Raw genomic sequence first — 17,477 nt, forward strand, 5'->3', positions numbered from 1 at the left:
GGTTCAAGCAGTTCTCCTGCCTCAGCCTCCCGAGTAGCTGGGATTACGGGTGCCTGCCACCATTACCATGCCTGGCTAATTTTTGTATTTTTAGTAGAGACAGGGTTTCACCATGTTGGCCAGGCTGGTCTCCATCTGCTGACCTCAGGTGATCTGCCCACCTTGGCCTCCCAAATTGCTGGGATTACAGGCATGAGACACTGTGCCCAACCCTATGAAACTGTTTTAAGACTTAAAAGTTGTGCTGTATTGCTTATTCATTTTTTTTGGTTTAATTTACATGTCTATAATATATGTAACTCAGAATTAGCTTCCTTTTTTTTTGAATTAGCTTTTCAAAAAATAAATTTAGTGGTAAACTAGATAGAAATAAATCATCACTGTGGTTTATTTTTGAGTGCAAAGGAGACAGTGTCATTATTATAAGACAATAAGATTATATATACGTTCCCTGTGAGAATCAGTTAGTCCTGAAATCATTCCTTTTCCTGTGTGAGAGTAGCCTTTTAACAGCTATTTTGTGTTGAGTTTTGTCCCTTCGAAAGTTTATCCCTATAAGGATGACAGTGAGGGAAACAGTAGATTGCCTGTTACTTCTATAAGTATCTCTAAAATTAAGCACTAGAGAGTTAGACTCATTAGATTTGTATGAAGTATTTTATTTATATATAGTAATGATGTTTTCTAATCAATATCTAATCTTTTGCCCCCTTAGCGCTGGCTGACAGAGCAGAGAGCTCAATGTCCTCATTGCCGGTAAGTGTTTTGCTATGATTATTTGTGAATTTCAAAAATAGTAAGGTCAGAATGTGCTTTGGGATTCATAAAGGCAGTTTTCCTGCAGTCTGCCCATTTCTCTTCTTCGTGAAGATAGTTGAGTAGAAATAAGCAATTTAGAAAAAGAAATGCAGGGACTAATTCATGTGACTTAAAATTATGTTTACTATGTTGTACTCTGCCTCTCAGAAAATCATCGTATAACTTCTTAATTTACCTTTTATAATTAAGCAACAAATTTTTAATGTTTCTGGTTAAAAAATCCAGATAATTAGGCCATAACTTATCTTTTATAATTAAGCAAAAAATTTTAATGTTTTCTGGTTAAAAAAATCCAGATAGTTTGGCCGGGCGCAGTGGCTCACACCTGTAATCCCAGCACTTTGGGAGGCCAAGGCAGCTGGATCACCTGAGGTCGGGAATTGGAGACCAGCCTGGCCAACATAGTGAAACCTTGTCTCTACTAAAAATACAAAAATTAGCCGGGCGTGGTGGCGCGCGACTATAGTCCCAGCTACTCAGGAGGCTGAAGCATGAGAATCACTTGAACCTACCTAGGAGGTGGAGGTTGGAGTGAGCTGAGATTGTACTGCTGCACTTGAGCCAAGGTCATGCCACTGCACTCCAGCCTGGGCCACAGAGTGAGAGTCTCAAAAAAATAAAAACAAAAAACAGAAAAACAAAAAAATCCAGATGGTAGAGATAAATATAAAATAAAATAAAATAAAAAGGCTTCTGATTCTGATACTCCCTACCCTGTCTTCTTACTTAATAACACTTTCAGAAGAAATTGTTGGGTTCGGTATCTATTCTTCTAGACTGTTTTTTGTGCATGTATTTTGTAATGCCCTAATCCAGTATGATTGTGCCTATATTTATATATATATGCGTATGTGATTCCCATATGCTTTTTCTTAAAATGTACCAATGATATAATATTGTTTTGCAGTTTGCTTTTTCATGTAAAATATGGTAGATATCTTTTCTTGATTGTATGTATACATAAGTCATTTTTTTAAAAAGTGACTGATAATCAATTTTATGACTATACCTTGATTTATTTATGCCCATATTGAGAGACATTTAGGTTATCTCTACTTTTGGTTTCAAAAAATAATGCTGGAGTGCCATCTGTTACCCATTTTTCTTTTTGTATTCACTTTTCTTTTTATTTTTTTGAGACGGAGTCTCGCTCTGTCGTCCAGGCCGGAGTGCAGTGGCACAATCTCAGCTCACTGCAGCCTCGACCTCCTGGGCTTAGGTGATCCTCCTACCTCAACCTCCCCCCTAACTGGGACCACTGGTGTGTGCTACCATGCCAGCTAATTTTGTTTATTTTTTGTAGAGATGAGATGTCACTGTGTTGGCCAAACTGGTCTCGACTTCCTGGGCTCAAGGGATCCTACCACCTTGACCTCCTGAAGCGCTAGGATTGCAGGCGTGAACCACTGTGCCCCGTCCCACCTTTCTTACATTATCTTATAAGACCAGCATTATCAAGTAGAACTTTTTATAATGATGAAAGTGTTCTATGTCTGCACTGTCCAGTATGGTAGCCACTAGTTGCGTGTGGCTGTCGATCACTTGAAATGTGTCTAGTGTGGCTATATGATGAAATTTTATTTATTTATTTTTGAGATGGAGTCTCACTCTTTCGCCAGGCTGGGGTGCAGTGGTGCAATCTTGGCTCACTGCAACCTCTGACTTCCTGGTTCAAGTGATTCTCCTGCCTCATCCTCCCAAGTAGCTGGGATTACAGGCACATGCCACCATGCCCAGCTAATTTTTGTATTTTTAGTAGAGACGGCGTTTCACCATGTTGGCCAGGATGGTCTTGATCTCCTGACCTTGTGATCTGCCCGCCGTGGCCTCCCAAACTGCTGGGATTACAGGTGTGAGCCACTGCACCCAGCCAAAATTTTATTTTTATTTAATTTTAACTTAAAAGAGTCACAGGTGGCTAGTGGCTATCGTTTTGGACAGTACAGCTGTGGATTTGTGTTTTGTTTTGTTTTGTTTTGTTTTTGAGACACGGTCTCCTCTGTTCCCCAGGCTGGAGTGCAGAGGCATGATCTTGGCTCACTACAGCCTCAATCTCCCTGGCTCATGTGGTCCTCCTACCTCAGCTTCATGAGTAGCTGGGACTATAGGCACATGCCACCGCACTTGGCCAATTTTTTGTAGAGACAGGATTTCATCATGTTGCCCAGGCTGGTCTCAAACACCTGGCCTCAAGCAATGTACCTGCCTTAGCCTCCCAAAGTGCTGGGATTACAGGTGTGAGCCACCATGCCAACAGTACAGCTTTAGACTCAGAAGTTGAGAATTCAGTCCATATTCTGAATCATATGTTTTTGTTTAGCTTTTTGTTTCTTTTCGTAAATGACGTGTTAATGTGGTGAAAATAAGTCGCAGGTAACATTTTTCATTGTGTCTTTATTTATTTTATTTTATTTTTTTAGTTTTAATAGTGTTATGGGGCCAGGTAGTGGCTCATACCTGTAATCCCAGTACTTTGGGAGGATCACTGGAGGCCAGGAGTTCAAGACCAGCCTGGGAAATACAGCGAGATTCCTGTCTCTACAAAAAATTTTAAAATTAGCTGGGTTTGATGGTGTGCTGCTGTAGTCCCAGCCACTCAGGAGGCTGAGGCAGGAGGATCGCTTGAGCCTAGGAGGTCAAGGCTACAGTGAACCATGATCATGCATTCCGCTGCATTCCACCCTGGGTCATAGAGTGAGACTCATCTCTTAAAAAAAAAATAGTGTTATGGTATGAGTATTATTGTGCTCTCTATTTTGAGAAATGTATTTATTTTATAAAATAATCTCAAATTCCTGAATTAGTGTATGTGTATGGATTTTCTCCCCAGTGCTCCACTCCAGCTACGAGAACTAGTAAATTGTCGTTGGGCAGAAGAAGTAACACAACAGCTTGATACTCTTCAACTCTGCAGTCTCACCAAACATGAAGAAAATGAAAAGGACAAGTATGTCCTCAATTTCTTTGTTCAGTGTTGAATGGATTTTGCCTTTGTGTTGTTTAATGACACTATATTGGTAGTTGCCTTTTAGTTATTTATGAATAAGTAGTGTTATATTTCTTGTTTTTAATTCTTTCAGTCATGTGCTGTTACTGTTAAGTAACATATTCTTATTGTGTTTATTTAACAACAGTTATTTTATGCCATGTATACACACAGATACCTCTCGCCCTCCCCTCCCACCACACAGAAAGTACTTTGCTAGATGATAGGCATACAGAGGTAAATGAGACATGATTTCTGTTAACTGTTCAATGGGGGCACAGTGATAATACAGTGTTAAGTCATTTGAGGGACAAGAATGAATAAATGGTCTTATATTCCAGATTGAAGAATTTTGAACATATCTGGAGAGTTGTTATGAGGAGCAGGTAAAGAAAGGAAAGAGTGATGTGGCAGTGATTTGTTTTTATAGATGAAGAAGCTACGACATGGTTAATTGTAAGGCTTCACTGTCCAGCAATAATAAAATAACTTGAATTAGGTGAGATTCCAGGACCCTTGAATGTTTAGAAATAAAGCCTTGTCACTTTCTATAGAGTCACAACATGGTAAAGCAAGAGGTTGAAACCTCACAGGTCATTAGAAAAAAATTTATCTGTTTCTTCATTATACTGAGGAAATAGAACCATAGAAATAAGAGAACAGGGTGTGGTGGTATGCATCTATAGTCCCAGATACTTGGGAGGCTCAGGCAGGAGGATCTCTTGAGCCCAGAGGTGGCTTAGGTAGCATAGCAAGACCCCATCTCTTAAAAAAAGGGGGGAAAAAAAAAGAAAGAGGCTTAATTATGGTAGTATAACACATTAATGCATAATCAGAATTAAAACCTACTATTCGGACGGGTGTGGTGGCTCATGCCTATAATCTCAGCACTTTGGGAAGCCGAGGTGGGTGGATTACCTGAGGTCAGGAGTTCAAGACCAGCCTGGCCAACATGGAGTACCCTGTCTCTACTAAAAATACAAAAATTAGCCGGGCATGGTGGTGGACGCCTATAATCCCAGCTACTTGGGAGGCTGAGGCAGGAGAATTGCTTGAGCCCAGGAGGCGTAGGTTGCAGTGAGCTGAGATTGTGCCATTGCATTCCAGCCTGGGTGACAGAGCGAGACTCCATCTCCCAAAAAAAAAAAAAAACTAAACTAAAAACCTACTATTCAAGTTTAACTGGACTTTTAAGGAATTCTGTCACTTGTAGCATTGTAGAGGTCTCACCAAAAATAATTATTTAATTTCTTTTCTATACAATGGTACATTTCTTTGGTGAACACTTAGGTGTTTTTCCTCTGAAGTGGTGGGTATTACTATTTGGAAAGACCTTTTACCTCTTATTGGGCCTCTTCTATTAGAGCCTCTCAAAAGGAATAGACTGCTATGGTTTGCTAACCTGCTAGTCTTTCTTATTTGCTGTTGGATGCCTACTGGCCTCCCCTTGCTGTAAGTGAATACAGGCTGTTGATTAAGAGGAGTTTTGGCAAATTTTCTATGTTGTAAAAGCTATATTATAAATTTGGTCTTTTGGAAGTCTTGCTAAATGAGCTGCCAAACAGTACCTGATGTATTTCTTCTAACTTGTATTAATTTCCCATTTTATATTCTGATTACTTCTGAATTAGAAATATAAAATATAAACCTATGTAAGTATTTTCTCTAAGCTCAGTGTCCTTCACCAATGAAATGCTTTTTTAAAAATGCAAGAGTGGGCCAGGTGCAGTGGCTCACGCTTGTAATCCCAGCACTTTGGGAGGCCGAGGCGGGTGGTTCACCTAAGGTCAGGAGTTCGAGACCAGCCTGGCCAACATGGTGAAACCCTGGCTGTATTAAAAATACAAAAATTAGCTGGGCGTGGTGGCAGGTGCCTGTAATCCCAGCTACTTGGGAGGCTGAGGCAGCAAGAATTGCTTGAACCCAGAAGGTGGAGGTTGTAGTGGGCCAAGATTGCACCACTTCATTCCAGCGTGGATGACAGAGCTAGACTCCGTCTCAAAAAAAAAATAAAAATAAAAATAAAATGCAAGAGTATGTCTACTTTATAAACAAGAGAATACTTAAAACATTTTAATTATGGTAAAATATACATAAAATTTACCATCTTAATCATTTTTTAATGTACAGTTCAGTTACGTTAAGCATGTTCACATGTTCAGCCAATCTCCAGAACTTTTTAAACTTGCAAATCTGAAACTGTACCCATTAAACAACTCCCCATTCCTTCTTCCCACCAGCCCCTGGCAGCCACCATTGTACTTCTGTTTCTATCTATTTGAGTACTCTAGATACTGCATATAAGTAGAACCATACAGTACCTCTCTTTTTGTAACTGGTTTATTTTACTTAGCATAATGTCCTCAAGGTTCATCCATGTGTCAGAATTTCCTACCTTTTTAAGGGTTAATAATATTATATTGTATGTATATGTCACATTTTTTTGTCCATTCATCTCTCAGTGAAAATTGGTGTTGCTTCCACCTTTGGGCTGTAGTGAATAATGCTGCTATGACTATGGATGTTCACGTCTTTGAGACTCTGCTTTCAGTTCTTTTGTTTATGTAATCAGAAGTAGAATTGCTAGATCATATGGTAATTCTACTTTTAATTTAAGTTTTTGAGGAATCTCCGTAGTGTTTTCCATAGTGACTGTACCATTTTACAGTCCCACCAGCAGTGCACAAGGGTTCCAGTTTCTCCACATCCTGGCCAACACTTGCTCTTTTTTGTTTTTTTGATAGCAACCATCCTAATATGGTATGAGGTTAGGATTCACATTTCTCTAATGATTAGTAGTAATGAGCATCTTTTCATATGCTTACCGGAGATCTTTTGCTCATTTTTAAATTAGAGTTTTTAAAATTTATTTGTTGAGTTACAGGTGTTACTTATATATTCCGGATGTTAAACTTTCATTCTTTTCTTTCTTTTTTTTTTTTTTTTTTTTGTGGTAGAGTCTTGCTCTGTTGCACAGGCTGGAGTGCAGTGGTGTGATTATCAGCTCACTGCAACCTCTGCCTCCCGGGTTCAAGCGATTCTCATGCCTCAGCCTTCTGAGTAGCTGGGGTTACAGGAGTGCACCACCACGCCCAGCTAATTTTTTGTATTTCTAGTAGAGAAGGAGTTTCACTGTATTGGCCAGGCCAGTCTCAAACTCCTGGCCTCAAGTGATCCACCCGCCTTGGCCTCCTAAAGTGCTGGGATTACAGGCATGAGCCACCACTGCACCCGGCCTGTAGTTTATTTGTGTATATGGTGTAAAGTAAGGGTCTGTATTAGTCTGCTAGGTCTTCCATAACAATACTGCCAACTGAGTAGCTTAAACAATAGAAATTTATTTTCTCACAGTTCTGATAGGTGTTAAGTCCAAGATTAAATGCTGGCAGTGTTGGTTTCTGGTGAGGCCTACCTTTCTCCTTGACTTATAGATGGCCACCACCTAGCTCTGTCCTCACATGATCTTTGCTATGTGCACGTGCACGCCTGGTGTCTCCTCCTCTTATAAAGGACACCAGTCCTGTTGGATTTGGGTCCTGCCCTTGTGATCCTTACTTAACCTTAATTACCTCCTTAAAGGCTCTGTCTGCAAATACATTCACACTGGGGGTTAAGGCTTTAACCTATGAATTTGAGGGGGGACATAGTCAATCCATAACAGAGTCTAGCTTTATTGTTTTTCATGTGAATATCCAGTTTAAAAGAACGTTTAAAATCGGGTTGTTCATTTTCCATGAGGGTCTAGTATTAAATCATTCAGTTAATCATGTGTCTTGATTATTGTTATCGTTGACCACCTGTAGGAAAAGTACTTGTGCATGCTCATGTAGGTATAGTTGCATAATCAATATGATTATTAAGCACATGCCCAAAATGTAGTAGTACAGTAGAATATATCATCTGTAGTGCTGCTTGGAAATGATGCAATATATGTTACATTTTTAAGAAGCAAATCTGTATTTTGCATGTGATTATAAAGTCCAGATCAATGAAAACAGTACTTTACAAAAAAATGTCCGCATAAACTTCTTTAGCTTACTTTACAGAAGCCATGGAGTACATTTTATACTGTGTTTCTTGAGATATAATCATTTAAAATTGACCAATTTGCCCAAGCTTAAGAATTTGTGGAGGTGATTATGTTCCAATTTTATTTAATTTATAACTTTATTTTCTTTTCATAATGTATAGATGTGAAAATCACCATGAAAAACTTAGTGTATTTTGCTGGACTTGTAAGAAGTGTATCTGCCATCAGTGTGCACTTTGGGGAGGAATGGTGAGCAGAACAAATTCAGTATTTTTTTTTAAGTTAGAGGCTAGAAGGCACTGAAATACTTATTCAGATAGAAAATGGTGTCATTACGCTCTCTTAGAACGAAAATTAAAATGCATCTGCTTTCTAGACGCTTTATTAAAGGTATTGTACTGTTATTCCAGAAGAATCTTGTTTGTGCAGTTTGATGGACCCCTTACATAAATATTTTAATCTCTAACACCTATAAAACATATCCTCTATTCATTTGCAGATCTTTTTGTTGTAGGATCTAGGTCACTTTTTTCATTAAAGGTCAGTTGATCAGATGTACTGGCCAACATTTCCAATTTTAGTTCCTTTAAAATGGAGCAAGAACTTAGACACTTGTGAAACAACATGAGTGCGCATATCTAGATCTTATAATTATTTTTTATTTTTTAGATTTTTTTCCAGTTGAATTCAAGAGCAATTTTTAAAGACAGTCTACCTATTGAGCCTGAAGCATTGAAGTTAGTTTTCTTAGAAGCAGCTTTTTTATTTTAAAGTCATGTTCTGTTGTTTACTGAATACTTTTTTTTTTTTTGAGAATTTCGCTTTTGTTGCCCAGGCTGGAGTGCAATGGTGGGATCTTGCCTCACCGCAACCTCCGCCTCCCGGGTTCAAGTGATTCTCCTGCCTCAGCCTCCCTAGTAGCTGGGATTGCAGGCATGCGCCACCACCACGCCTGGCTAATTTTGTATTTTTAGTAGAGATGGGGTTTCTCCATGTTGGTCAGGCTGGTCTTGAACTCCTGACCTCAGGTGATCCACCTGACTTGGCCTCCCAAAGTGCTGGGATTACAGGCGTGAGCCACCGCGCCCAGCCTCTGAATACTTAATTAAATGATCTCCTTACAATGATAAGTACAATTGTCATAAATAGGTTGAGAATAAACATAATAGATTCTTAGGAAAGATAAATGATGGGGGAAATGGAAGTGGATAGGTATCTAGAGTTGCCATGAGAATTGATCATTCTGTGGACATCAGTCAGTATGTTTTACGGAGAGAGTGGCAGGCCAGATTGGTTGAGTAGAGCTCAATTCAGAGAGCTTTCTGTTAGAATTTGAATATTAATGTGCTGACTAGAAAAAATTAAGTTCTCACATTTAATACTTTAAATACATAGGTTTTATAAGAGACAGTAGAAATGTTTTTTTCTATACTTAAACATGTAAAAATCTACATCTTTTTTGGAGACAATAATGGGATACTTTGGCTAAATAAGACAATTCTAGTAAGAACTTATACGAGGTTTCTTATATTAAAAATTTAATAATTCTGGTTACCAATCAAAATTATTTTTAGGTAGTTAGCTATAAAAATTGTTCTTTGAGCTGAATGCAACTGGATTTGTGAGGCTAACTTGTATCAGTCTTCTATCTCTGTAGTAACTCTGTGAGATGGAAAATGGGTTCATTGCTTTTGTTAATTTTGTATCCTGGGCTTTTTCTTCAAGTGTCTTTCTAATTCATTCAGCTGTGGTAAAGACTAGGGATTTGGTGATGAACATATCAAACAATTAATTACATACTTAATTGGCTTGATAAATTATAGGAATAAATACAGAGAGCTGATGAGGATGCATAACTATAGCAGCTGATCCTGTAAATCTGAGCTAAGTGCAAAGGATGAGTAGGATTAAGACAAACCAAGATGGGAGAGGGAAGATGGAGAATTATTATTATTATTTGTTTTGTTTTGTTTTTTTGAGACAGTCTCACTCTGTCACCCAGGCTGGAGTGCAGTGGAGTGATCTCAGCTCACTCCAACCTCCGCCTCCCGAGTTCAAGTGGTTCTCCAGCCTCAGCCTCCCGAGTGGCTGGGATTACAGGCACATGCCACCACGCCCAGCTAATTTTTGTATTTTTTGGTAGAGATGGGGTTTCACCATGTTGGCCAGGCTGGTCTCAAACTCCTGACCTCAGGTGATCCACCCGCCTCAGCCTCCCAAAGTGCTAGGATTACAGGCGTGAGCCACCGTGCCCAGCATTATTATTATTAGTAGTATTATTAGTATTATTATTATTGGTTTTTATTTTTTAAAAATTATTATTATTTTTTTGGGATAGAGTCTCTATCACCCAGGCTGGAGTACAGTGGCCCGATCACAGCTCACTGTAAGCTCTGCCTCCTAGGTTCAAGCAATTCTCATGTCTCAGCCTCTTGAGTAGCTGGGATTACAGATGTGCGCCACCATGCGTGGCTACTTTTTGTGTTTTAGTAGAGACGTGTTTTTGCCATGTTGGCCAGGCCAGTCATGAATTTCTCAGTTCAAGCGATCTGCCCTCCTCAGCCTCCCAAAGTACCGGGATTACAGGCATGAGCCACCACACCTGGCTGAGAATTATTTTTTAATAAGAGGGAGTAATTTTTGTAAAGTCCTGGTGGAAAGAAGTTTGAGGACATGGAAGAAGACTAGTGTTGCCTTAGAGAAGAGTGACTGGCTGATAAGGTTGTGGCAGATAATTTGAGCTGTGCTTAAAGATTTTGGTTCTTTTTAATAAGTTAATTTCTAGTTAAATGAGTATTTTGCTAAAGCCCTTTATTTACAGTCTTAAAAGAGTTCCTACATGGACCAAGTGATTTTAAGCAGGCACTAGCCTGCTTCAACAAAATTAAATTAGCTAATAAGATAAAGTTCATTTGAAATATTTACCAGTTTATTAGTGTCCATAGAGTGTTACAAAGGAATGTAAATGCAGATGAGATATGTGAAAGTGTTCTAAAGCTACTCTAATTTAAATAGCATGGCGGACATACCTTTAAACCTTTGGCAGAAATTTATGAGCAACATGTCACTAAAGTGAATGAAGAGGTAGCCAAACTTCGTCGGCGTCTCATGGAACTGATCAGCTTAGTTCAAGAAGTGGTAAGACTACTACTAAAATATAATTGTTTTTAATCTGTAATATATAATAATATATTTATATAATATAAGTTAATCAGATGTTGAAATCAAGATTTTCAAGATTTGCAAATTTGGTAGGCTGTACCTATAGTCAAATCCCATATATTTCAGAGTATCTGAGAAATTTGCATACAGAGCCCCTGGCTTGTAAGGAAGCAGTTGGAGTCAGAGAATTACCACTTACGCAGAATTAGAAAAATCAGTGAATTTAAAAAGTCTGTTTGCTACAGAGTCAATAATTAACTTATTTTTTCTTTTTTTTGAGATAGAGTTTCACTCTTGTCGCCCAGGCTGGAGTGTAATGGTGCGCTCTCAGCTCACTGCAACCTCCACCTCCCGGGCTCAAGCGATTCTTTTGCCTCACCCTTCCGAGTAGCTGGGATTACAGGTGCCCGCCACCACACCCAGCTAATTTTTGTATTTTTAGTAGAGACAGGGTTTCACCATATTGGCCAGGCTGGTTTCAAACTCCTGACCTCATGATCCACCTGCCTTGGCCTCCCAAAGTGCTAAGATTACAGGCGTAAGCCACTGTGCCCGGCCCCAATAATTTACTTCTAAACAGAATCAGTATTGACTTTTACAGTCATTCATTAAGTTATACACTCTTTGGATCCCCAACTTTTGGGTGAGTTTCTTTTACTAAGGAATGAACTGTTTGTGATGTCCTGATTCAGAACTCCACAGAGTTGAAAGTGCAATATTTAACATTACTCTTTAGATATTGTATAGGTCAAACAGCTTTAGTGAGCTATTTATAATGTTATTTCTGTGAAAAAATGTGATAAGCCCCCAAGAATGAAATACTAAGCATGTTTTTAGAATACATTTTGTTTCAAGTTGTCAGAATGACAGTCATAAATGAGGTTTATGGACCGTTTCCTAACTTAAAATGAAGTTTGTGGACCATATCCTAAATTAAAAACAGATGCCTTCTTTGTTTTGCCCCTTTAGGAATCAAGAACCAAGTGATCATTTATAACATTCTTTATGCAGAAAATTTGTGTTTTTGATTGCATGTCTGCCATTTTGAAATATAAGCGAGTTGGGTCATTTCCATTTGACCTTCCTCTAACTACCTTTTTCCTATTATCTATTCTTGGCAATATTATAATGTGATGCTCTGTTTTTAAAATTTACCCAATTAAAATTATTCTTACCTCTTTATCTTCTAGGAAAGGAATGTAGAAGCGGTAAGAAATGCAAAAGATGAGCGTGTTCGGGAAATTAGGAATGCAGTGGAGATGATGATCGCACGGTTAGACACACAGCTGAAGAATAAGCTTATAACACTGATGGGTAAGTGTTTATGTATGCTGCTGAGGTACCTGGTGCTTTCAGCTTCTTTGAGATTCAGTCTTTGAAGAGTAAGGGTGGTGATCCTAGGAAGGAATCTTGAGATTTTAGGCAACTCCATGTTGTTAAAATTTAGACAGATAAATGTTAGACTTGTATTTAGAAACGATAGGAGAGAAAAATTTTCATAGCCATTTGGATGAAAATCCAAGTTTTCATAGCCATTTGGATGAAAATCCTAATGGCCAGTGGGCATCATTGTTAGGTAGCTTTTTCTCCAAATCTAACAGAATTCCTTCTACTAACGTTCCATATCCTGTCCATCCATTTTCATTGGGGATGAAGAAACTGACATTTGTAAACATCAGCGTCATCCCCTGCCAGCTTTTTCTTAGAGATTTGAAGTCTCAGCTTTTGATTTCTAGTAGGGTTCATTTTACGTATGCTTAATTATATTTATTGCTGACCTTTTTGCTTTTCAAAGATTCCTTCATTCTTCTTTGATTGTGGAGCTTGGTATTAAACTTAAATTTTAAGTAAGAATTTGATCCAATGCTATAGTTTGTTTTGTTTGATTTGTTTTGGTGATCTTAGTCCTTCCAGTGTTTTGCTGACTAAAACCAGCTTTGCATTTTTTATCATAGACCAAAGTGAAATATATATATTTTAAATAAGGTGTGAACAAAGAATTTTTTTTTTTTTTTTTTTGGCTATCTTGATTCTCCAGGATTTTAGCCATGTCTTTGTGTCATCCAAAATAATGATTTTATCCATTTTATTTTTAACTTTTTAAAAATGAGATGCAAATATCTTTGAGTTTGTATATTTGTATATCATTTCATGAATTGCTTTTCTATTATAATCCTATACTATTTAATATCTGATTTTTAGTTTTTTTCCCACAGACCAAGTAGCAAATAGTCTTAAACAATCATTCTTCTAGTAGTTAGATTGGAAAGCACAGTTCATCCACCCAGTGGAGCAATTAGACAAAACCTGTAGGTATTGATTATACCGGTCACAATGCTACTTAAAGATTTCATGTAAGTGAAAATCGTTCTTAGATCCTCAGTTGCAGTCATACATGTAGGTGATCTTAGTTTTTCAGAACTCTAGATAATATTTGAGATCCCTTTAAGTTCATTAAGCCATGTAGAGTACTGGATGTTGATATGTATTAGGACTTTAAAATTGAGCGGATCTTGACTAGTGATGTGATCTTCAGTCGTAGCCAAATAAACATTTGCATGTGGTCTTGTTTTTCTTGAGTGAATTTGTTCATTGCTTCATTTATTTAATTGAATCAACCAGAAGTCAAATAATACAGTACAGATCTCTTAAGTTTATTAATTTTCCTACCTGTATAACTGTGAAATAACTTCCCTTTCCAATAACTGAACTTGCCCTGCTTTTGTGGCTTTCAAATTATTTTTCATTATGAAAAATTATAATTTGTGATTTCCAAGATAGCTTTTATGATTAAATAGGATTCTTTCTAAGGATAAGAGGTGGAGAAAAGGATATTTTCAGGGTTAGTTTATCTTTAGAATAGTCTTATAAGCCTCAGATTTTTAATTCATACCATAATATCTGCCACTAATTTATTATTATTATTACTATTTTTTGAGACGGAGTCTCGCTTTGTCATTCAGGCTGGAGTGCAGTGGCACTATCTCGGCTCACTGCAACCTCCGCCTCCCGGGTTCAAGCAGTTCTCCTATCCAGCCTCCTGAGTAGCTGGGACTACTGGCACGTGCCACCACCCCTGGCTAATTTTTTGTATTTTTAGTAGAGATGGGGTTTCGCCATGTTGGCCAGGCTAGTCTTGAACTCCTGACCTCAGGTGATCCACCCGCCTCCGCCTCCCAAAGTGCTGGGATTACATGCGTAAGCCACCACACCTGACCTCTGCCACTAATTTTTTTTTTTTTTTTTTTTTTGAGATGGAGTCTTGCTCTGTTGCCCAGGCTGGAGTGCAGTGGCGCGATCTTGGCTCACTGCAACCTCCGCTTCCCAGGTTCGAGCGATTCTTCTACCTCAGCCTCCCAAGTAGCTGGGACTACAGGCGCGTGCCACCACGCCCTGCTAATTTTTGTATTTTTAGTAGAGACAGGGTTTTACCATATTGGCCAGGCTGGTCTCAAACTCCTGACCTTGTGATCTGCCTGCCTTGGCCTCCCAAAGTGCTAGGATTACAGACGTGAGCCACCACCCCTGGCCTCTGCCACTCATTTTTAAGTTTAATTATGTATCGTAATGTTGTCCATAGGCTAATGTTTTAGGATTGTGTGATGTGGTTATAGTAGAAATTATGTCTGTTAATATTAGATTCTAGCTAATACTTTATTTTAACTCTTTTTGCAACCTAGAAATTCTGAGTTTTGTTTCAAAAATAAAAGTTCTAGGCTGAGGCAGGTGGATCTCTTAAGCCCAGGAGTTCAAGACTAGCCTGGGCAATGTGGCGAAACCCCATCTCTACCAAAAAAAAAAAAAGAAAAAGAAAGAACAATTAGCCAGGTGTAATAGTGTGCTCCTGTAGTCCCAGCTACTCAGGAGGCTGAGGTGGGAGGATCGCTTGAGCCTGAGAGGTGGAGGTTGCAGTGAGCCGAGATCGCGCCACTATACTCCAGCCTGGGCAACAGAATGAGACCCTGTCTCAAAAAATAAAAATAAAAATAAATAAAGGCCGCGCGCCTTGGCTCATGCCTGTAATCCCAGCACTTTGGGAGGCCGAGGCAGGCAGATCATCTGAGGTTGGGAGTTCGAGACCAGCCTGACCAACATGGAGAAACCCATCTCTACTAAAAATACCAAATTAACCGGGCATGGTGGCACATGCCTGTAATCCCAGCTACTCAGGAGGCTGAGGCAGGAGAATCACTTGAACCCAAGAGGCGGAGGTTGAGGTGAGCTGAGTTTGCGCCATTGCATTCTAGCCTGGGCAACAAGAGTGAAACCCCATCTCAAAAAATAAATAAATAAATAAAAGTTCTACCTATTAAATGTTTTTCCTTATCAAATAACACTACAGATTGATAAAACTTTTGCTTTCCTCATGGATGTACTTCCAGTTTTTCAAATTTTGGGTTTACAAAGAAAATGGCCTGATTTGGTAAGCATACCTATCTTCTTTTTGTTTCAAAACATATAAAGCACTTTCTTCCTTTTCTATAAGGATAATTTCTGTAATGATAATTTTTTTGTTTGTAATTTGAGACAGGGTCTCACTCTGTTGCCCAGGAAGGACTGCAGTGGTGCGATCAAGGCTCATCGCATGACTGCATGCAGCCCTGACCGCTTGGGCTCAAGCAATCCTCATGCCTCAGCCTCTTGAGTAAATTGGACTGCAGGCATGCACCACCACTCCTGGCTAATTTTTTATTTTTTTGTAGAGACTGTGTCTCACCATGTTGCCTAGGCTGGTCTCAAATACCTAGGCTGGTCTCAAATACCTAGGCTCAAGTTATCCTCTTGCTTTGGCCTCCCAAAGTGCTGGGATTACAGGCATGAGCCATGGCCCCTGGCCAGTAATAATTTGTTTATCCTTTTCTGTCTCCAACTTTTTGAGACTGTTCATCTCTGTGGGCATTTTTTTTTTTTAAACAGTCCTTGTATATTCGCAGGACAGACCTTTTGCTGACATTTAACCTAAAAATCTGGCCCACTTTGTATTCTCTTTTAAGCCACAGTTAAATTTGGTGAAAAATCATTTCAGAATAGCTGATTGAATGAAATTCATGTTATTGCTTCTTCCCAAGGGAATATGAAAATCTAGAAAAGTACATTTTTTGCTTAAAGTATATTGTCATTGCACATTTCATTTCTTAAATGAATTTGATCTCAGTGATATATTGTCTAAAACTAATTAGAATTGGTTCTGAAGTTCCATTTTCAAGGCTGCTATAATATTCAACCTCTTAAAGTTGAATAAGAATTTTTAGGGTAGCTGTAATGAAGAATTTTTGCTTACTTGAAGTGTATTTCTTGTTATTAAATATGTTCATTGGAAGTTAATTTCATTTTTAAACCAGTAATGAACCCAAGTGTTGATGATTCACTATTTTTCATCAGGTCAGAAGACATCTCTAACCCAAGAAACAGAGCTTTTGGAATCCTTACTTCAGGAGGTGGAGCACCAGGTGATGAAATATTAAATGTAATGAAATAGTCTTTATCCTTTTTTCTCTGTATACTATAGTTTTTTTTTTTTTTTTTGAGACGGAGTCTGGCTCTGTCGCCCAGGCTGGAGTGCAGTGGCGCGATCTCGGCTCACTATAAACTCCGCCTCCTGGGTTCACGCCATTCTCCTGCCTTAGCCTCCTGAGTAGCTGGGGCTACAGGCGCCCGCCACTACGCCCGGCTAATTTTTTTGTATTTTCAGTAGAGACGGGGTTTCACCATGTTAGCCAGGATGGTCTCGATCTCCTGACCTGGTGATCTGCCCGCCTCAGCCTCCCAAAGTGCTGGGATTACAGGCGTGAGCCACCCCGCTCAGCCTTCTCTGTATGTTATAAAAGTTTTTTTTTTTTGACAGAGATTATCTGTATGAGATCAAAAGATCTGTTGATCTTTGTGTTATAATGGAGATTTTTATGAAATTAGGAATCAGCTGATTCTTCTCAAGTTTTTTCTTCATGTTTGGGAACTGCATTAGAACTGCATTCTGCTTTGTAAGAACAGAATTATTTCTATAGAAATCTGAATGTATAAGAGGTTAAGATCTCCCCACACTGTGACTTAAGTGGTGGCTTTGAGATATTATTGCCAGTTACTTTACATGTAGCGATTATTATGCTAAAATTTAGCATTTTTATTTATTGAGGAAACAATTAAGTCCTAAATAGCAGGCATCATTGTAGATATTGGTGATACAGCAGTGAACGAAATGGTAAAATTCTGTCCTCATAGAGTTTATATTTTAGATTAGGGTGGGTGAATATGAAGCATATAGTAAATGAGTAAATAAAATATGTAGTGTTGCGTAAATATCTGATACATTCACTTGTCTGGAATTTGCTTTTTGTAATTTCTCTCTATGCCTTATACACAGCTGTCTCCTGAGATTTTTATCTTAATCATTCTGGGGATTCCCTTCACATCTTTCTTGTATTGAATGTCATGTTTCCTGATTCCTATGGTTTCCACTTTCTTGGTTTACTTGTTTTGTTT

At 38.6% G+C, this 17,477-nt stretch overlaps 1 protein-coding gene across 8 annotated transcripts in view; it reads left to right on the top strand.

The window, feature by feature from the left end:
- Nucleotides 1-17,477, top strand: part of TRIM37 (tripartite motif containing 37) — a 123,432-nt gene that overhangs the window by 14,863 nt on the left and 91,092 nt on the right. For all 8 annotated transcript variants that reach the window (XM_024234306.3, XM_024234307.3, XM_063717949.1 and 5 more), the window contains 6 exon segments: nt 716-756; nt 3,650-3,766; nt 7,997-8,084; nt 10,851-10,973; nt 12,188-12,311; nt 16,380-16,447. In XM_024234306.3, the coding sequence (XP_024090074.1) occupies nt 716-756; nt 3,650-3,766; nt 7,997-8,084; nt 10,851-10,973; nt 12,188-12,311; nt 16,380-16,447 (561 nt within the window).

This window comes from Pongo abelii, chromosome 19, assembly GCF_028885655.2.
Source record: "Pongo abelii isolate AG06213 chromosome 19, NHGRI_mPonAbe1-v2.0_pri, whole genome shotgun sequence".
NCBI lineage: Eukaryota > Metazoa > Chordata > Mammalia > Primates > Hominidae > Pongo > Pongo abelii.